The sequence below is a fragment of the Lycorma delicatula genome, chromosome 2 (genome assembly GCF_047948215.1).
Source record: "Lycorma delicatula isolate Av1 chromosome 2, ASM4794821v1, whole genome shotgun sequence".
Taxonomy (NCBI): domain Eukaryota; kingdom Metazoa; phylum Arthropoda; class Insecta; order Hemiptera; family Fulgoridae; genus Lycorma; species Lycorma delicatula.
In genome coordinates this window covers 228,128,479-228,151,181 of record NC_134456.1, presented here as the reverse complement: position 1 = coordinate 228,151,181, position 22,703 = coordinate 228,128,479, and the positions used below count along the sequence as shown (strand labels likewise).

The following is a 22,703-nucleotide window of genomic DNA, read 5'->3' as shown; positions in this document are numbered from 1 at the left end:
TAATGTACAAAAATTACAAAACATGTATCTTGGCCATTGCATTTGCAAGAAATCAAATACATTATTTTTCAGTCGATCATATTTTAAGCTAAAGTGACAAAATAGCCTACTTTCTCTGTATTACTACTCTACAAATCCAAGTGTTGTCAATGTCCACTCTTTCAGTTGGTTATTACAAAACAAAAATCATTGGTTTGCATTTCAATTTATTCTCTGTGTTTCTATTTTTATGATAAACAACCAACCAGCATCCTTTGAATGAGTCACAAACGTAACATTGATATATTACAATAAGGATTGTCAAGTGTATAAAAGTATTATGCGTGAAGTATTGCATGCATATTTGTGTGTAATATTCACACACAATTCTTGTGGATTGTTTTTTCATACTAGGATAGAGGTGGATCAAAAAGTAAATTACACCCTTACCGTGTTCTTGAACTGAAAGGGATATATTATTGTCTTGTGGTGGCAGCACTGGTTGCATTGCTGTTTTCATGCCTCCCCAGCAGCAATTATGTATGACATTTAGTATGTGTGTAGTATCATTGTCAATATGGTGTATCCTCTAGAGGTTTCATCCAGCATAGAATGCTGGTAAAAAAAAAAAATTCATTCATTCAGATTGTTAAGGTATATGGTGAGAATGCAATGTCATGCCTGATGATCACATACATAATGGTGCCAAATGGAAGAACAAATGTGAGTGATGAACTAACTGCATGCTGGGCATCCTTCAACTGCAAACACAATTGAGTAACACGAAACGCATGAATGAAATGATCTTGAGTAACCAGCTCATTAAAATTAGAGAGATTACAAGCAAACTTAACATCAGTTACGGTAGGGTATTTGCGATTATTCACGATCAGCTTGATTACTGTAAGATGTGCGGCATCTATTGACTTACAACCACAAACATCAATGTTTAGTATCTGCTCTTCCTTTTCTTCATTATTCCAGGACTGGTCCACAGTTTTTGAAAGAAATCATCACAAGGGATCAGAGCTGGGTGCTTCATTACACTCCTGAGACTAAACAAGCATCACATGAATGGAGACAAAAATTCACCACACCCAAAAAGAGTGAAAACTTCTCCACATGTTCAAAAGGTTATGCTTGACAGTCTTATTCGAATCTGAGGGAGTTGTTTACGATGAATTTACGTCTCGAGGGCCAACAATCGATGCTGAATCTTACTGTGAGACTAAAAAAATTGTGTTGAGCCATGAAAGATCAAAGACCCAGAAGATTGAGAAATGGGGTCATTTTTCTTCACGAAAACACTACTTCTCATTCCATGACATGTGACAAAGGAGTTACTGCAAAAATTCAAGTGGTCTCATCCGCCTTACAGCCCTGACCCAGCACCCTGCTACCACCTGTTTGGTCCTCTCGAGCAAGGTCTGGGAGTGGAGCATTTTGCTAATGATGTGAACTTAAGGAAGCGGCCCTTAAATGGTTGAAGGAAATTGGACTAAATTTTTATAAGAGTGGAATTGAAAAACTTGTCACAAGGTATGAAAAGTGTTTAGAAAAACTTGTGATTATGTCGAAAAATAGATAAAAATGTGTAGTTTTTGTTCAATAAAAAAAAATTGTCTTATAAATATATGTTTTTTTCATAATGGCAGGGGGGGGTTAACTTACTTTCTGATCGTCCCTCGTATATTTTTAAAATAAGTTCAAATTGATTGTTTTTATATTTGTGTTACATTCAAAAATTATTGCTGCTTGAAATCAAGAAAATAAAGCATTGAGTATGTACAGATGAATTTATCTGAATGCAAAAATATGATTTCTGTTTAAAACTTAACTACAGATACTCAGGAAGATCATAAATAACATACTTGTTTTAGTAGTAGTCTATGTGTGTGGTAAGATGGTTGTCACAAAGCATTATGCGACAACCTTCCCCCAAGTTAAGGCAGTGCCATTTATGAAGAAATAAGTGATCACATAAAACAAGCAAATTACATTATGAATTTTTATACAGATATATTACCTTTTCTTTTCCTGTTTAGCCTCCGGTAACTACCGTTCAGATAATACTTCAGAGGATGATATGTATGAGTGTAAATGAAGTGTAGTCTTGTACAGTCTCAGTTCGACCATTTCTGAGATGTGTGGTTAATTGAAACCCAACCACCAAAGAACACCGGTATCCACGATCTAGTATTCAAGTCCGTGTAAAAATAACTGGCTTTACTAGGACTTGAACGCTGGAACCCTCGACTTCCAAATCAGCTGATTTGGGAAGACGTGTTCACCACTAGACCAACCCGGTGGCTCACAGATATATTACCTGGATTGAAACAAGGTTGGAGGTGTTGCTGTATAATTGCTATCTATAGTTTCTTTCTTGAAAGCATGTAGCAAGCCAAAACATAACAGTATGATGATTCTAATTTAATTTAGCACATCCGAGAAAACAAACACTTCTCTTTGCTTTTAATATAAAAATTAAGTAAAACTAATTTGTAATACAAAAATTAGAAAACTGTTATAAAATTATAAATGTATCTTAAAAATTAAAATTTGAAGAAAGTATTTTATATTAAAATTTCATCGGGTAAAACAGAAAAAAAAAATTTGTTACCCCAATGTATTTCTTCAATACCCAATAAGCTGCTGAATGTTGAACTGTTGTCATCATTTACCAAAATAATATAATTTATGGCCACCTGGGACACAATTTCTGTGCTATCAAGGTTCAGATTTAGAGTTGGCCTTCTGGCGGCAGAGATCATCACAATCACCAGTCCAACCCCAGCCATCCACTCACTAATCCTTGCACACGACTCAGTTATCTTGCCTACAGCCTCATACCTTGTTTCCGCCTCCACTAGCAACGCTATATCATCAGCATAGCCAAATATTGTAACAGATTGTCAGAGAAAACCCAAAACACTCCATTACAAGTCATGTTCCAGAGGGTCCCGCTATCGGCACCCCTCTATCAAAATTCTTCTCAACATACCCATCGTGCACTCTAAATATCATCTGACGTCCGATGAGGTAATTTCGCACCATTTGTCGCAGGTAAGAAGGAATACGTAGATCATCAGTGCTATTATTGCTGAGTGGCAGATGTAATTAAACGTGTTTCGTACATCCAATGTGACTAGGACGCAGACCTCTCCTCAAGACTCTCCCCGCCAAGTCGCATACGGCATCGAGGGCGGACTTACACCAATGAAATCCATACTGATTTGCATAGAACCCACCCTGGTTTTCCAGTATACCAACTATCCTTTGCTGAAGCATATGTTCCAGCACCTTTGCATCGATCATCGCCTGCGGCCGGTACGAGGAGAGCCAAATCCCTCCTCGATTTAGGAACTAGCACCAGCCGCTGATGCTTCCATCTGCCAGGAAAGCTGCCTCTTCAAGACAGGTGCTGTATGTCTAAAAACGCATCTAGCTCAGCCCGAGTCGCCACCCTGACAACCGTATTAGGCCGAAGATCCTGGCCAGGCGCCCTGATTGACGATATTCGGGTGATTGCCGCACCTAGTTCTACAGCGGTGTAGTCCCAGTCGCACCTCTCACCTCAGGGAGTAATTCGTCCCCCGAGGGGATAGTCCGTCAACTACGTTCAGCACTTCTTGCGGACACTTCATAAATGTAGCTATGGGTCTTACTGCTTTTTTCACTAGAACCGCATAGGGCCTTCCCCATGAGTCTGTCTCTACCTCCTCGATTAGTTGAGCCCAACATTTTCTCTTTGACTGTATGATTAGCTTAGCAAGCTCTCTCCTGTTTTTCTTATACAGCTCAGCGTATACGACTTTAACCGAATGCAAGTACGCCCTTGACATGCTCCTCCTAGCCCTGTGACATTCTTTTCGCTTGCTGGCTATATCGGCGGTCCACCAATATGTAGGCGGACAACTCCAGCAGACGTACTTAGGTGGGAGGAATTCGCAGACTTCAAGACAATCGGCGAGACGTGGCCTGCCCCTCCGTCTCCAGACTTAAGTATGAAGAGAATCTCCGACGTCGGCAGTACTGCAACCTGTATCTTAAGGCACCTGAATAAATCTGCATAAGTCGCCGTAGTTTTAATCGTCATAGTCTCCGTCTTGTGGGAGAATCAGTACTCCTCCAAGCAGATGAAAATCAGGCATTCGGCGCGATTATATGTAGACAGCGCCCAAACGCTCTGCCCTCACATTCTAGTATCTTTCGTTTGAAGACCGCAGTATATTGCCCGCAGATCTCCGTTTGTATTTACTCCAGGCCGCCACTATTTTCCCTGACTCTGTTAAAGACATCCACGAGAGCCCCGGCAAGATCCCCCGAGGACAACATGAAACATGTTTGAAACTGGCGTTTTGTCTCCTTTACTTTGTCCAGTAAGTCGTACCTCCAACGTAGCCGAAACAACACTTCCATCTCCGATATCTGATTTTTCCAGGAGCCAGACCACCTGCGGGTGCCTGGCTGCAAGTGTGTCCAAAGCCCTGCCTTCCTTCACAATGTGCATGTCCAATATGGCGACAGTACTCAGTACGCCCATTCTTTTATCTGGAGCACCAATTTTAGTGTTATGAAATGCACTCCAAGGCCAATCTTTCTTAATAAAATCGGTCATTTGGGCCATGGGTACCCCGTTATCGAGGGAATCTATGATTGGGCAGCCAGTAGCGTCTCACGTCTGAGTGGTCGCCTCCGCAGTCTGCCTCTTGAACATACTGTCAGGAGCGCTGTTAACGACTCTTCGCAGCGTGGTTAGTGGTTTTACCGTCTACTGACGGCTAGTGTCGTCTACTGATCAGTGCACTAATAAATTCACCAAATAGGTAAAATCTACAGGTTCTATATTAATAAATCTGCCAGTTTATAAATGATTTTTTTGGTTTTTATTGTCCTACCATGACTATGTTGAATAATAAGCTTTCTGCTGTACCCTGACAACTAATGGCAACTATTACCAATGAATTTTATTGAGTGTGCCTTGGAGTTTTTAGTAAGAGGGAACTTACTAGAGGCTAAACAGGAAAAAGAAAGGAAAGTAAGAGGGACCTTTCAGCGTCTACTACTGTATTATACAGAAGTGTAAAGATTATTGATTATAATTGATTTTTTGGTCATACTACTTTTGTTTTTTCCTCTGTATTTAATATCTTCACATTATGTTTCAGAGTTTGGCTGAAATATATGACTCACATTATGTTTTGGCTGAGTTTGGAAACAACTCTGTAATTTTAAATTATGTTTTTAATTAAATTTTATAAAAAAAAAATATTTAAATGTTTGATGAAGCAGCAGCTATCTCTGGCAACATAATAAACAAAATGATTAAAAGCAACAAAAAAAAATCCATAAGTAGTTATTTTATGCAAACTAGTATTTAACTACTGTTTCATTAATCCGTTAACGCCTAAATTATTTTTTTGTAACACTTTTATGTTTTTATTATAAATATCCTTTCAATATGTTATTTGTATTACAAAAATAGCTTTTATAATATTTGTTGAAGTTGTATGTAAAAATTGGGGTGAAAATTCAGCAGGTGCCGCTAAGCATCGCTAAGGCGCTTATCTGCCTTGCTGGGCACGAGCCGCAGTTGCCGTATGGCTAGGCGTTCTCATTGTCTTCATTTAGAATCGGGTATATACCTCATTCATCATGTGGAATTTTTATTCATTATAATCATACTTTTTAATAAAAGTTTCTGCAAATCTCATTCTTCAAAGATTTACAAGAGAACGAAGTTTCCACATTTTCTCATTTGCAACAAAGTCTTCGTCGTTTACAGATTGAATAAACCGATTTATTTACAGAAACCGATCATTTCTCGTTGACCCGCATACAAGGTTCATTTCTCATATTAGAAATCATTTTCCTGGAAATATAAGGTAGCCAGACACAAATAGTACACTAACAAATGCTTTTATTTCATCCTTGGTGAATAAAGGATTCGGGTTATATGTGAAAAGGGGTTAACGATTAGTCTCAGTTACCAATACATTTAGGACTATATCATCAAAAAATAATTCGAAAATATCAAACTGAGACATTTCACAATTTTTTGTATACGTTTCAGAAAAACTGTTGTGCCCCGATAGTCATTGTTTGTCCATGTTCTTGAAGCATTTTTTTGTTTTATATGTGGTGGTGCTCTAGGCCTACTAGTAAGACAGGACATTGAAGTAATACTTCCATCATTATTATGACACAAGAAGGGCTATCAGAATTATTACTGTGACTAACAGGTATGTTTTCCAGTTCAAAGACAATATACTCATACGCTCCAGTTCTCTACGAATCAGAAAAAACTATTTCAATTCCAGCGGGTAGCTGACATTTGCTCAAGTTATTTATCAGTCCACCATCGTCTTCATCTGAATGTACCGCGGGATCAGGTGGTTCAATAAATAAGGATTCAACAGGAGGAATCTGTATACTTCATCTTCTTCTAGTATCATCAATATTTCATTCACATTCAGAGTCCTGAAAACCGCCATTGCGAATTGGTTTCACACATACTGTTTAGTAAAAAATAAAAAATAATAAAAAAGTTATTTTGTGAATAATCTGGGAAAGATTTTCCCAGATTTTTAAATGGTAACATTATGGTAGAAATATTCAAAAATTCACTTTACAAGGTATGTAGCTGTAGTATTTTTCTTAATAATAGTTGTGAGGGCCATTTCTAATATCAGTCTTATCTATGACAATCTAAAGACATTAAAGAGCATTTGAAATAAATGCCTAAAAATAATAATAAAAGAAAAACACTAAAATAACTACCAAAATCAATATTGGCTAAAAATTAGTAGTGTAGGCGCTTGGTGGTGCTGCTTGGCAACCACTATGTTTAGTTAAGTTAATAAAATTTTTTAGGATTATTAACCAAGGTAATAAGACGTTTCCCAGAAAAAAATTATAAGAAATGACAAAGAAATTTCATTACTTACCCAGATGGATTTTCCATTATAACAAGAGTACAATGTAAAACCAAAACAAAACGTACAGTCATAGTAACTGGCTTATTCAAAATAGTAACAATTGTACCCTCTTCTTTTTTTTCTTTTTCTGTTTAGTCTCTGGAACCACCATAAGATATTACTTCATAGTATGAATGAGGATGATATGTATTGAATGCAAATGAGGTGTTGTAGTCTTGTACAGTCTCAGGTTGACCATTCCTGAGATGTGTGGTTAATTGAAACCCAACCATCAAAGAACACCGGTATCCGTAAACTAGTATCCACAATCTAGTTTTTAACCCTCTGTTAATAACCTTATAAATTTTACATTAAAATCTTATCTTACTATCAGCACTCTGAAATTAAGTCTCATAGAGAACAAAGAATTGCAGGTGCCATTTGGCACCGCTAGTTGTTAGCAGGTTAACCCATCGGGTGGTCTAGTGGTGAACACGTCTTTCCAAATCAGCTGATTTGGAAGACAAGAGTTCCAGCATTCAGATCCTAGTAAAGTCAGTTATTTTTACATGGATTTGAATACTAGATCGTGAATACCAGTGCTTTTTGGTGGTTAGGTTTCAATTAACCACACACCTCAGGAATGATCGAACTGAGACTGTACAAGACTCATGCATTTCATTTACACTCATAAATATCATCCTCTGAAGTATTATCTAAAAGGTAATAACCGGAGGCTAAACAGGGAAAAGAAAGAAAGGTTAATAAATAGTAGTTGCGTAACCTACATTCTTAGTATTTGACCCATGAATATTCTGAGCAGTACACATATCATCATAGCCATAATATTATAGGATATTGTAACCAGATCCCATTGGTGTCCTTGGGACTCCTAGAGATTATAAATACTATCTTTAGTATGTTCCACACACATCATATAGGTGTATTTACTGGATATCACCAGGAAATTTTAATATTACTAAATTGTAATTATTGAGGATGTCCATATGTTGTGTGGAACTGAAGAAACTATCATCACTTTTGCTATTTCCTTTGCAATCAACATCTTTCAATAACTCAAAAATTCACAGATGTCAAGAGTCATCAGCAGTGTTTGTGAAGGAATTTCAACCACCAAAAAGCGGAACAAAATTATAATAGTCTTCTAGAAAATCAATGCATAAACAAGTACTTTATCTTACACATACAAAATATTTTTGACCTTCATCAAATGGGGACTTCACCAGAAATATTGTAGTTTGAAAATCTTTCTCCTGGTCTTTTTCATGCTCAACTAAAGATACTAACGATATCTCAATTTTATCTATGAATAAAAATCTTTTCTTATTTCTTGTTTACGCCGTTTAGCGAAAAGTTTCCGTTATTTTCAATGAATTCTAAGCTAGGGTTGGGTCCTGTTGTTTGTTACAGGCATGTTAAATTTTACTATGTTTCGTATTTTTGGGCTTGTCATTTGTACCTGTTTAATTATTTGTTCTCGTGTTCGATACTTCTGGCACCAGCCCCAGACTATCTCCCTCCGTCATCCTTAGTGACCGCATGCATTCATGTCTCGAATTATTTTTGACTACCATTATTCATTCATTCCCATACTAATACATGCACACATCTCTTGTTTTTTACACACACTCTCCTGTCCACTACCTGGATCTGGTTTCCCCCTCTTTTCTTTCACGCCATCTTTTCGGCAGAGTAGATCCAACATTCCTCCTGTACAGTCGCCTATGGCTATTTTCTCTTGCAAACTTTGTGATAATATTCTCATCCAAGCAGAATCTCCAAACTCGTCGCTACATATCTGAGATGCTACGTATTATTCTACCACTAAACCACGTCACACGTCTGTATTCCTGATACACCAGTGCGGACTACGCCCAGGATTACTGTATGTGTTCATGTACCTTCATTCACGAGTTCGTATCTTGATATTATTTGTGTGCTACAGGCAAGTTCAATTTTCATTATTACGTTAACCAGTTACTTTATCATTGAAATTTGTGGAACATTCAGTTCATCATACCTTATGCCTTTCGATCTCAAGTTTAGTTAAAATAAAACCATTTATTCACTTAAGTGCAATCATGATAGGTGGCTTACCTATTTTACATGTTTAATTATTACGATTTGTTATTGTAATTAACTCTATAATTTATTTGTGTAACTTGTTGATCGCCGAGATTAATTCTTTGCTACTCATGCACTGTATTCATAATACTTCTCGTAAATTAACCTAAAGCAATTATTTTATGTATTAATTCTCTGATAAAAAATTCTTTCAGATTTTATATTATTATTGTTGTATAATTAAGTTGATATTTTAAGAGTGGCATTTCATATTGTATCTAATCTTACTATTTAAATATTTATTGTAAACTTAATGCACAATGACTTGTGCTCAGGCCACCATTATGTCAGTTAACACTGCGCTGTTAGCCAAAGCGCAGCTCCGCATTAACCTTTTGAAGGCATGGTCAGTTCTCACGGAACTTCTGTATCTATCGAACAATTTGAAGCTATTAAAGCTCTCCATCAACAGTTTTATGATATCATTGACCAAATTCTTATTAATAACTCAGAAATAAAAACCAGTCTGAAATTTGTGATATAAATTCTGTCAGCACTGAATGGAATTCATTGTTCTATCCAATTAAACTTGCCAAACCAGAAACTCCTGATTTCAAACCGAATATTAAACCAGTTTTTCAATCTTTATTAGAGACTCCGAAATTTAAAATTCCTATTTTTTTCTGGCAATTTCCACAACTGGATAAATTTTCACAATCTGTTCAAAGGTTCCGTCCATGAAAATTCATAGTTATCTTCTGAACAAAAACTGCAAATTCTAAGGACACATTTATCTGGTAATGCGCTCCTATTAATTGAATCTCTTCCCATTTCTGCGGAAAATTATCAAGTTGCTTATGACATTTTGATTTCTAGATATGACAATAAATGCTCTATTCTAAATAGCTTTTACAGTCGTATTAAATGTTTTCAGTCCGATGATCGTAAAAATTATCTCTCTAATTTTAAGGCAACGTACATTTCTTCTATTAATGCGTTGAAAAGTCTCAACATAAACTTAGAAAATTTTCTTCTTCTGCAGCTTGGTTTAGAAAAACTCCCCGCCAATGTTCGAACGCGTTTCGAAAATCGTATCGCATCGTCAAGCGTACCCACATATGAAGAATTGATTGAATTCCTCACGGTTGAAGAAAAAATTTCCGAAAGCCTTCATGCTGATGCCACCTTTTCTGAAAAATTTCCTTCGAGTTCACCCAAAAATCCTACGTACTTTAATAACTCTAATCCTCAAACATCAAAATTCTCCAAACCGATAAAATCCTTCTTTGTTCAAAATCACACTCCGTCCGGTATGTGCGGACTCTCATCGAATTTATGGCTTTGAACAATTTCAAACTTTGTCACATGAACAAAAAATCGCCTGGTTACAAAAAAATGATCGTTGCGTCCGCTGTTTGGGCCCTCATTCACAGCAAACTTGCACGTCAAAATTTAACTGCAGAAACTGTAATAACTCTTCGCATCATACCTTATTATTTCAAAAGAGTAACATCGCTCTCTTCGGAATTTCAAATGACAGCACTTTGAAACGCTTTTCATCGTCAGGTCGTCGTACCACTCCTCCATCTTCTACTTTTTCCCGGCAAAATATTACACAGAATTGTCCCTCTCAGTCTTCCAATAATGTTCCATCTTCCCATAACTCGTCTCTACGCCCACATACCCCCACTCTATCCTGTTGTCATCCTGCTCATAACGATTGCTCCTCACCATCTGTCACCACACCTACTCCCACGACACCTTCCTTGACTCTAGCCCCTAGTATTTTTAAATACGTCGATAAATGATGCACTCATCTATCTTGGATAGATGTTTACAAATCTGAAATATTTTATTTACTCTTGCAGTTACAGGCTGACACCCTATTACAACTTCCTTACATTTTTGGATGAAAAAAATGTGTAGCTTACAGGAAATATCAAGCTTGACTAAAATTTGAACCCAGAACAACAATATTGCAGACTAAGTTGTAATAAATGTTATTTAGAAGTAGATTTATCCTATTAATGGAGAGGGGGCACCATTATGCAATGAGGGAAACCAACCATTAACATTTAATTTCTATTGTTTTGATAAGATCTTTACTGAAGTGCAGAATAGAAAATTATTCTGTTTGTACTTGCATCTTGTAAGTTATCAGTGCATTAGCCAAAACTGTTTTTCATAGTGATTGAAAAATTTGTGATACTCTTATTTTAAAGTAATAAGATGAACTTCCTCATGATATATAAGATCACCTGCGCCCTAAGACTTTTACTTCTGTTTATGAAGTAAAGGAAGTATTGTGATTGCAGAAAATTTCACTTTCCAGATCTCAACTGAAATGCCCATTTTTACAATCCCTGAATCCATTTTAACTAGTTTAAGCGTGACATCTGTGTGCATGTATGTCTCTCGCATAACTCAAAAACAATTAGCTGTAGGATGTTGAAATTTTGGATTTAGGGCTGACTGTTTAACATCTAATTGCTCACCTTCCCTTTTGATTGCGATCAGCTGAACCAAAGAAGGCCCAAAATAAAAAAAATTTGGATTTTCAACTTTTTTGTAACCAGTAATAATGCTTCATTGAGAGCATTTCAATGATAAAGTGGTACTTATTTTCATTGGTTCTAGATTACAGCCAAATAAAATTTTAATTAATGAAATATTTGGATATTAGGGGAAGGCACATTAATTCGAATCAGACTTCATCCCCTTTATTTTTTTAATTTAAATTTATTAATTTATTAATAATTATTAACCTCTCATAATAAATAAAAAATTACGATGAACAATACTTCAATAACAAAAAAAAAATTATCAAAAATATCAGAAGTTTTTAATGAAATAAAGTTCTATTTTAAAAATGTGTAAATGCAATTCAATTGGCGTACAAGGAAATCATGTGTTGTCCACATCAGATTTTTTATGTCGTTAACGACATATTTGCAAAATAATGCATTAACTTTCATACTATCGATATGATTGCTATCGATACATTCTAGCAACATACAAGTTCAATACAACTAAAACTAATTGATTTAATCTGTCGAGTTTTTACTTTCTCTGTTCGTCAATTTCCGTTCATATGCGCTATTTAAATGGCAGTGATTGTCAATATGAAAATTGCGGCTCAAAAAATGTTCAATGCTATTATAATTATCGCTTATAAATCTAATAAGAGATTTCACCTGAAGTAAAATTAAAATGAAAACGAGTGGAAAATGTGATTTATAACTGTGGTGTTTTTAAATGTATTGGAGTAAGTACATAACCTCATAAATTTTGGATATTTACTAATTCAGCTCTTTCATAAAAAAAAGTATCCCTTGCTATACACATTAAATTTTTTAATTATATTTTGTTTGATGAATTAATTCACCACAGAAGTTTACAGATAAGCTTGTACAAGGGAATATGGAAATTAGTTTTTAATCAGCACTTCAAATTAGTATTAAATAAATAGTCCAGTTCGTTTGTAGTCTAAAAAATGCACATGAGAAGATTAAAAGTAAATATAGGTTGTCATACAAATTTTTGAAGATTTATAAACGTACTTAGCCCGTAGGACTTAGTATTTTTTATTCAGAACATTCTTTTAACGTAAAAAGTATAAAAATGATTCCACTTTTCGTTAGTGATAATATCAGCTACTCGGTCCTAGCATTTAGCTTTTTCTTCACGCTTTTTTAATATTATCCTTTTTCTATTTGCTGACGTTTGAAGCTGGTAAAAATATTACTATGGCTCGCATATTTGGGCTGTGCTTTGTTGTTATATGTAAGAATTGGTGTATATTATCTTATTAATTTATTCATTAATTTTTTGATTTTTATCTATGATATTGAGGGCAAGCATTTTGATAATTTGTAGCAGAGTAAAAAAAGTTTTGAGTTTGCCTATTTTTGAAAGTATTTAGAAATTTTCTAAGGAAGAATTCTTTTTAGGATTGCTGAATTTTGATTTGAAATACATTAATTTCATTTTCACAAAAGATTTACAAATTTTATTATATATATTAAGCATTTTGTTTTTAAGTTACTAACAATAAATATATTTTTTTTAATTGTATTATTTTATCAGAAGTACAGTCATCAAATTCTATTACATACACGCAGATCATTAACCATTTTCTGTACATTTATTTTAGTGTAACTAATTGTTATAATGAAAGAACTGTAGTATTCGTTAATGTAAAGTTTTAACTGGTACTCTTGAAGTAAGCTGATGTTGTCTAATCATATTGTTGCAATTCTGGCTTACTGGTTAAGTTGACTGGGAGCGCAAGGTTGGGTCAGTTCATTACCTGCATTGAGTTTTAAAGTTCAGTTTGTGATTTTGTGAACAACTATGGAGGTTCCTGATAATATTTTATATAAATTAAAGAATGGTGTATTCCTTTCTTTAAAATGTGTAATATTTTGTTAAAGGAGAAAACATATAATAATGAACGCATTAAGTGAAGTTGAAATTTGAGAAAAGTGGTAGTACAATAAACCTAAAATGGCGGTTTGTTTAAAATCTAGTTCCCTGGTTAGATCACTCAAGATTACCTTATGGAAATGTATTGCTGTTTATTTACAGTTGGAGCTATGAGATTGTGAATTTTAAGTTTTGTGAGCTTGAACTACAGTATATTATGGACTGTTTACGAGAAATGTGTACTTATAAACTTTTAAAAATTCAAATTAGTAGAAGGGCCAGGGTTAAGTGTCAAAATCAATGAAACCTTCTTTGCAAAATTAAATTATATTATTGGAGGCATTTGGTGGGAAACAGGTGAGCGTTTTTTATTTGCTCTAGAAAAAAGTAAAAAATAACTTTGTTGGCCATAAATTTTACTTAACTAACCAGAAACTTTTTCAACTGGAGTGCTCATATTACCAAATAAATATCTTTGCCCCTGGGACAGTCTAATGTCAAAACTCCCAGACTGCCCCAGTCTGGGACATTCTCAATAGATTAACCATCCTGTATTTTGAGTTTTATAGTTATACAGTGCACCACATCCTTGTGGATTGTATCTTATGCGGCACTATGTCACAAGTTTAAGCTGGGGGCTAACATTGGAACTATTCTAGGAAATGATGATATGAATTTATCTTATGTTTTATGATTCTGTAGGGCCATCTGTTTATTTTCAAATGTTTGAATTACTGTGTTTCAGCTATTTATGCCGTTTGCTGTAAAGCAGATGGTAACTTTATTATCTTAATCAGATGTATGGTCACAGAGATGTATATCTCTGTGTTTTTATTTTGATCTTAGCATATGCTACACATTTTTTCATTTTAAGATGCTTTTGTTTTTGTACATCATATTTGGGTGATGATAACGTCAAAGCATTTTTCGCCCAGAAAAAAATTTATCTTGGTTTTAGTGTAAAAGTTGTGTAGAGTGTATGCTCCACACTATGTGCTGAGAATATCATCGAGTTCTTTGAAGTGAGAGGGGAGGTATAAACTGTTTAGTATAAAATCTGTAATCTAAGTACTTACCAGAATAGTGGTTTGCCAAGTATGTGTGTTTTTGTTATGTATACAGTGCCCACTCTAGGGGTGGGCAATCCGAACATTTGTCCGGGGCGCCAAAATTAAATTAATTTGTCCAGGGGTTAAAATTAATTAAGGACTTTTTACATTCAGTTATTACACAAAATGGTGTGGCAGTTGAGCATGAAATTGCTGATCAAGTAAATTTAAAAGGTGTAATAAAAAGTTTGCAGAACTGGAAGTGAGAAAAAAGTTTTTTGTTATTTTAGCATATATGATGATCACCTTGTTTTATTTTTAAAATAATAGTATTTTGATTGATTGAGCAATAATAAACATTTTTAATAGCATTTAAAAATGTAAAAAAAAAATGATGATTAACAATTTGTGGCTAGGTACAGATATTTCTTAATTAATTTCTATTGTTTTACACTGCTTCATTACCAATATTATGCTAGTTACATGTTTCTTTCTTAGTATATGCTTTTACTAAAATTTAAATAAAATGATTTGGTTTTTATTGAAAATAAAAAATAATACCTTTATTTAAAAAAAATATATACATATATATTGTTAAGGGGCAGCAATTTGTTTTTTTGTCCTGGGCGACATAACCACTAGAGCGGATGCTATTATGTATACAAGATATTTTTTAAATCAGTACAGTAAAATTGATTCTTTAGTTTGCTTTAAAATATTTTCTGTTTCTATTGCTGAAAATAAAAAGGATTTGTCAGTTGTGCTGTACAGTTGGTTTGCAGATTATAATTTAATTTATTATTTACAAAATTTGTTAAAGGTTCATGAAGGTGCAATTTTTATTATTTTTTATATGTGCTATCTGCATTGACAATTATCATTAAATGTGTTTTTTGAGTTGTCAAAGAATAGTGAATTTTACTGTTAACTTTTTGTTGTATTTTGACCATTAAAGGAATATTACTTTACGTTGGACATAAACAACCACTTGTTGTTGGCATGGCTACAAAATTATAGGGATTTGTCAAGTGCGTTATGAGTTGTAGTCAAATTTCAGCTGTTGTATAGTTGTTTGCTTCTTGAATTATTAAAAGTTTTTTATTAAATATAAGATGGATAGAATGATAAGGTACAGAGTATGGTAGTGTAGTATTAACAACACAGGACAACGAACTCAATCCCACCTTCACTAACTGCCAGAACCAAACTTTAAAAGTAACAGTAAATAATTTAATGTACTGTTCCTAGACTTTCTTGTGCTTTAACTGTTTTTAGAGTAATCTACTTTATATTTATTACAGATCATCAGTAATAGAGGTTGTGGAATGGGGAGTTTGGAAACGCAGCTTATTACTGCTGTAAGAGATGGGGATATTAAAAACGTAAAAGCTTTATTGAATAAAGGTAAATTTATTATAATTTTAGTTAACTTAATATATTCTGTATATACATGTATCATAACATTTTTTTATGTGCTTGGAGATTACTCTTTAGTCTTTACAATATACTTACTATAAAGCTTATTTTCTTATCTGAATAGACTAAATTTTTAAGCTTTTGTACATATTTCTGAATAAACAATAGATTCTTTTTTTATATTGAAGTATTTGTACACTGTAATAAGTCTTATATTAATTGTATCTCTGATGATTGTAGTAAATTAAAATAGACTAAAAATAAATGTGTATAAGTAAGTAAGTAAGACTAATAAATAATTAAGTCTTCTTTGTTTGACATGTTCAGTTTTAATTGCGTATTAAGAATCTGGAGAGTTAAATAAGTGGAATGATATTTGGTTGTTTTGTGAATTAGTGAAAGGGAATGTAGTGTTTTTTTTGCTGGTATGAAAAATGTTTTAGGTTAGCAAAAAATATGGTACGTATGTATTAACGCCACCGCACCTACAGCTTATTTAAAAACAAAGTAGTCAATCGGAGTTCGGTGGAAAATGAACAGTCTCTTTATTAATTTTAATAAATGGTTTATTTATATTTATTTATTTTATAAATATAATTTAACCAAACGTAACCTACGCTCGCTTCGCTCGCTAACCTTGACTAATTAACACCGTAATTTTTTGAGTATTTATTTAATAAATTCAGTAATTATTGCAATTATTTATTATTTAAATAATCAAAACACTCCTGTTAATTAGTCAAGGTTAGCGAGCGTAGGTTAAGTTTGGTTAAATTATATTTATAAAATAAAGAGACTGTTTTGAATCTCTGTTAAACTCTATATCGGCCCATTTTCCACCGAAATCCGATTGACTACTTTGTTTTTAAATAAAGCAGTAGCTTCGATGGTGTTAATACGTAAGTACCAAAAATATCATGAGATATTTTAAATTTTATAAAATTCGCAGTTTGAATTTTTTTTTATTCCTACAATGGAAAATAACATAATTATGGCATATTGCAATTTTAGGAAGTGTTTTTAAATACTTGTTTTTAGGATTAATTTTGCAATTATGACCTAATAAAAAAAACCTTCAAACAAAAGTTTTTGAAAAATTATTTTCCTACAATTTGATTTTTTTCTTTCTATACTGTATATTCAAACAAAAAACAAAATTTACAAGAAATCATGACCTAAAATAATTTTTTTGAGAATAACTGTTGAGATGGATTTAGTAAAAAAAACTTATATAGTTCTGTAGTTATTAAGTAAAGAGTAATTTCTTTAAATTTAAGTTTCATAATAAAGTTATTTAACAAATATACTAATTTTTTTCACATTTTTTAATTAGGTGTTTTTAAATGATATGTCAATTTTTTATATAACTATATTTGAGATGTTATTGTAGGCAGTCAAAACCCTTTTAATGTTAATTTACATGTGTATATGAAATTGTTTTTTTTTCTTTTTCATTTTATATTAATCAATAAAAGATTTATTCAGAACTTTATTTATTGAGAAGTATTCATATAATTTATAAGTGCATGTATTAATTTTTAAGATTCAGAGCAGTTAAGTTTTAATTTATAAATTTAGATATGCAGTAATTCCTTGCTATTCATGGGGGTTCCGTTCTGCGTAAATAATGCGAATAACAAAACCAAATTTATATGGCAAAAAGGGGATTATGTTCTTAAATAACTTGAATGGCAATTTTGTAACAGAAACGTTAATTTTCATTTGAATGTCAATTTTTGTACCTTTAAAAACTATGTACTAACATACTATATGCTTATGAATGAGTGCAGCCACAATAAATATGTTTACTTATGTACAGTACAGCATTCTATTACGGGTTTTAATTTTGAACAATGAAAAGCTTATGTACAGTATGTGTAAAACCATAAATGCTAAACACTAAGAACAGAATATTTTAACAACATAATGTAGGCCTATGTTACCTTATTTTATTCTTTAAAAAAAACTCATAATTTTTCTTTGTTTTTTATTATTTTTTTTTTTTAGTTCTTTACATAATTCACAGTATGGCGCTAACACTTTCATGCTGGTGTTTAAAATTTATTGAAAGGGGTCAGTTCCAGAAACCATTGTTATTAACTGCCTAGCTGGACAAAAGGTTTTGTTTACAGATTTTAAGTTTAGTAATTCACTCGTAACTTCTTCCTTTGTCTTTATCTTCCAGAATAGGTAAAAAGGCTGTGTTTCAGCTTTTCCAAGTTCTTCTTTTGTGTGCTCCTCATTGTCACAGTGCATCAGCTCCTGAACTTTCACCTTGAACTTTATGTGCTATTTGCACAATATAGTTCACAGTTTTATCAGTAGTTTTGATTTCTTCATTTTTTCTTAACAATGTCGGGCCACCATGCGTTGATCGCTGATAGTTTAATTTCATCTACTGATTCCTTAATGTTTGCAGTGCAATCTTGCAACGGTGTAAATTTTCCACCACTGACTCACAGTCAATGAATTATCCACCTGTTTCACTGATCAATCCATTGAAAGTCCGTCACAGATAATAGGCTTTGAAAGCAGCGATGATTCCTTGATCCAAAGGTTGAATTAGTGCTGACGTATTTGGTGGCAGAAATAACACTTCTACATTAAGAAATAAAAATCTTACTTCCTCTGGATGTCCTGGACCATTATCAATTAAAAAAAGAATTTTAAATGGCAGAGACTTTTTCAGATAAAGTTCAGCATGTTTTGCAAAAAAATGAAACCGCTCAATAAAAAGAGATGCTGTTACCCACACCTTTTGTTTTGATTTCCATAAAACTGGTAAATTATTTGTATAATTTTTAAACTTATTAATTTTTTAGTTTGCAGTTGTACTAGTAAAATTCACTCTTTATAAAATTGGGTAGGGCAACCATGAATAAGTAAAACCGCAAATACCAAACCTGCAAATATTGAGGGATTATTGTATATTAGATTAAATCCAGCTTTTTTTACTTTTTTAAGGTGTAAAATTTTATTGTCTTGTAAAATGTCTCCTAAATATTGATTTAAGATAAAAATTATAGAGTAGAAAATTAAATCATGTAAAATTCTGTCGTATGAGCATTTTTTTATCTTTGTATAAAGTTTCAGCATTTAATAAAATTCTATCAAATTTGTTTTTTTGATCCCAAAATATATGATAAATTTAATACTTATGAAAAATTTAACACAAATGCTTTTTTTTATCTGTATTTTTATAATTTCAAAATATTGATCAGTAGAGAATGTCCTGTCAGATGAGATCTTTCTTTTAATCTCTATAAAATTCCAAAAAAAATTAGTGTGCAATTTCTTTTAAAAATAAGCTATCACAGCCACTGTATTTAAATTAAATATACAAATCTTATATAAATGTGTATAATATTTAAAAATATGCTTGCTGTTGGAAAAGAATTAATGTATGATTTTCAAAGCAGAGGCTGCAGTGCAGCGAGGCCTGATGAACAATCAGTTATCTTCACATTGAGAATATTATATTTGCCTAAATTTCTAAGTCAGACATATTTTATAGAAATTAACACATATTGTTGTACTAGCTGTTGCTTGCAACTTCGCTTGCTTGCTCATGTGGATTTTGGATTTGCCTAAATTTAGCTAGATTAAGTTTCCAAAAGATGCATTAAATTTTGTTAAAATTCTACCATAATTTAAAGGAAGATGTTTTAATTGGCAATTTGGCCTTTTTATGTATAAATTAGTCTAAATCTTAGTTGAGCAACCAAGTAACAATATTTTGCATAAAATTTCAGCAATAAAAATGTTAGAAAAAATGGATTTGTCTCCCAGAATATAATCATTATTCATTATATATTGTTGAGATTTAGAATTTTCATACAGTATTGTATTCAACCCCCTTGCTCCCTAATTGGAATTTTGAAAAATGGTGAAATGTGCTTTTCTGTTTTAAAAGAAAGGTCTAAATACCATTTTTCATGGCTGTAACACCTTCAGTTTTTGATATGTAGAATTTTCATGACAAAATTTGCAAACTCAAAATTCAGTCTTTGAAAGATTGTGAAATACCATTTAATGTATTCAAATCTATATACCAGTTTTTAATATTACAATAATAAATATCAATTTTTGAAATTTCATAAAAATTTACTGTACCTTTTCAGCCTCTTGTAGGTTAAGTTTTCCAAAATTCTTCCTTGTGAGTGCATATATTATAAAAACAATAAACACTACAAAATTTGCTTATCTAGGTTTAGCGGTTTCAGCTAAGTATTGATGAATCAGTAATGACAACACTAAGAAAATTTTAACAAATTAAAATTATTTGTTCTTAACCTTCATTTAACAAAATTTAGATTATTTTTAATCTAAATTAAATTTAATTAAAAAAAATTATCTTATCCGAGCTTCTACTTAAAAAAAGGAAAGTTTTTCTTTTCTGTTTTCTGTAACTTAGTAATTTTATAGCAGCAGTAATGAAAGAAAAACAATCATACAGAAATTATTTATCTAAAATTTTCTTTTCCTGTTTTTTTTCTTCATCTGATCTGTAGTTTTCATGTTTCTGTGAAAGTTTGATGATGTTCAAAAAATTCAAAACTAAAAACATAATTCATTTATTTTTCTTTGTACAAAGTTATAAAAGACCATAGACTGAGAATGAGGTAAGTTTTAAAAAGGTTCTGCAAAAATAATTTTCTGAGAAACTAAAAGCATTGCAAAAAATAAATTTTACTTTCCACCCCCTCAGAAAAAAGTTTACATCATCCTATTCCATAGGACTTTGCAGAATCTTACTAAACGAGTAAAACTGAACACATCAAATCAAAAAGTCAGGGACTCCTAATTATTTCCTTGATCAGTTTAGTTTTACAGTAACAAGGAAATGAAAGAAAATAAGTTTTTATTTTACAGGTTTCTTTTAACAGTAATTACCAGAATTAAAACCAAATTTCTGAAATTTTAATTTGTATGTGTTAAATAACATCCCTTTAATGGTACTCTGTGGTTTTCCCTTCTACCATCTTAGATAGTTTGTTTCCTTTTCTCTAGTAAGCTAATTGTTTATCCAAAATGTAGTTCTCACATTCATGTGTGAAAATGTATGTGTTTTTTTCTCTGTCTCTCTTACGTTACTGTAATTCATAGTCCTGTAATCAATTCAGATGTAAAAGAATAAATGAATTCCTCTATCTCTTGTTTGGTAGTAGATATTTTTGTTTTAAAGGATTGTTTCCGTTGACTAGTGAACTGTTTTTATTTTTTAATTCATCCACCTTTTTTTAATTTTGTCTAAATAGCAGAATCACTTAACCAGAAGTAAGCTGCGATAATAAATTAGAATATTATGTACTTTCAATTAGTGTTTTGTTCTGGTGTAATTTTAAAAAAAATCTTGATGTGCTTTTGATTAATTTTTTTATTTAACTGTATTATTTAAAATATTGTTAACATTTAAAATATATATAAAATAAATTCCATGATGTACAAAAATGGGTGGAACAGGTGTCTACATTTCTTTATGTGTTGGTTAAATTGTCAAGTTCCTCTGTTGAGAAAGTAGAAAATCTTTAGAAGATTTATCAATTCAAAAGCAGAAGATGAATCTTTGTCTATTTAAATTATTAAGTTGGAGTAGCTTTGACTTTGTTCTTTGTGCAAGTCAGTAGTCATTAGGATCTATCTTTCATACTGTTTGCAATGAAATTTCTTGATAAGAACAATGGTCGTAAAGTATTAGTTTCATATCTGCATTCACTTGATTAATATATTCAACCATCTGAACAGTGGGCTTCCCAGTTCTCTCATGAATATTAATTCATGAATTCATTGTATTGCCTTTAACACGTGATAACCTTATTAACCTTGTTGTTCTTTGTATGCCCCCATAAATTTCACCTAGCACCATTCTTTTGCCTTGAGAAATTGAAAAACTGCTTAGACTTAACAACTTTACAACTGATTAAATTGTGATTTATTTTGCAGCTATTGTTACCATTACTGGAATGTTAACAACATGCATTTAACAAAGTAACTGAAAACTACGTAATTAACTATTAAAGTTACTGTTTTGGAAAAATTCAGTATGGCGGCTTCATTTTACCATTGAAGTAAAAATCAGAAAAGATTTTTTGGCAGTCTATAAAATAAAAAATGAAGCTTGCATTATTTATATGAATTTTTTTTTCATTTGTAGAACATGATATGAAATTCTTAATGTTTCTTCATAAGATACTATATGTACAAGACATAAATAAAAATGTATGGATTAGTTGCTGACAAAAAATGACTAGGATCATTCACACTCAGTAGCTTCAATAGGTTAACTTGGTAGTTTTCAGTATATTGTTAGAAGTATTTCGTAATACTAATTTACTTTCGTGTTAATGATTTATTCATGTTCCTAAAGGCTGTTGATTCTTATTTCTAGATCCTAGAAATAAGAATCCTTGGTCGTAGATCAGCAATACATAGATATTGCAGTAAATAAGTTGGAGTATCTGAGTTCATCCATATCAAAAGTTCACATGCTGCCTCATATCTCGCTGACAACTCATAATTCCAAAAAAAATAATAGGTTTTTTTTTTTTTTAGTAACATTACAAAGATTTATAAATATCAATTATTTATGGTGTTAATAGTTAATAATATTACTTTGATACTACTGTGTTCTTATTCTCTGTTGCATTTATTTCTATTTTATTTTGATTTAAACTTTATTTATCTAATCGTATACAGATGTTAAAGTCACTGATGTTACTCTTTAAAAATCTAAATTAATATTACTCTTCTCCTACTTTCTAAATAAGTAAAATCCCTTCATTGAAGGTAACTTTTTGTTCACCAAAAACCTTTGAACCTTTCAACATTAAAT

The 22,703-nt window shown here is 32.2% G+C and overlaps 1 protein-coding gene across 3 annotated transcripts in view; it reads left to right on the top strand.

Annotated features, from left to right (window-relative positions):
• LOC142319717 (uncharacterized) overlaps window positions 1-22,703 on the top strand; it is a 70,182-nt gene that overhangs the window by 7,194 nt on the left and 40,285 nt on the right. For 2 of the 3 annotated variants that reach the window (XM_075357305.1, XM_075357307.1), the window contains one exon: window positions 15,757-15,859. In XM_075357305.1, the coding sequence (XP_075213420.1) occupies window positions 15,781-15,859 (79 nt within the window). In that variant the 5' untranslated portion in view covers window positions 15,757-15,780. Of the gene's footprint in view, window positions 1-12,057; window positions 12,247-15,756; window positions 15,860-22,703 lie in introns of those variants that run through there. The other variant, XM_075357306.1, reaches the window with a different exon arrangement.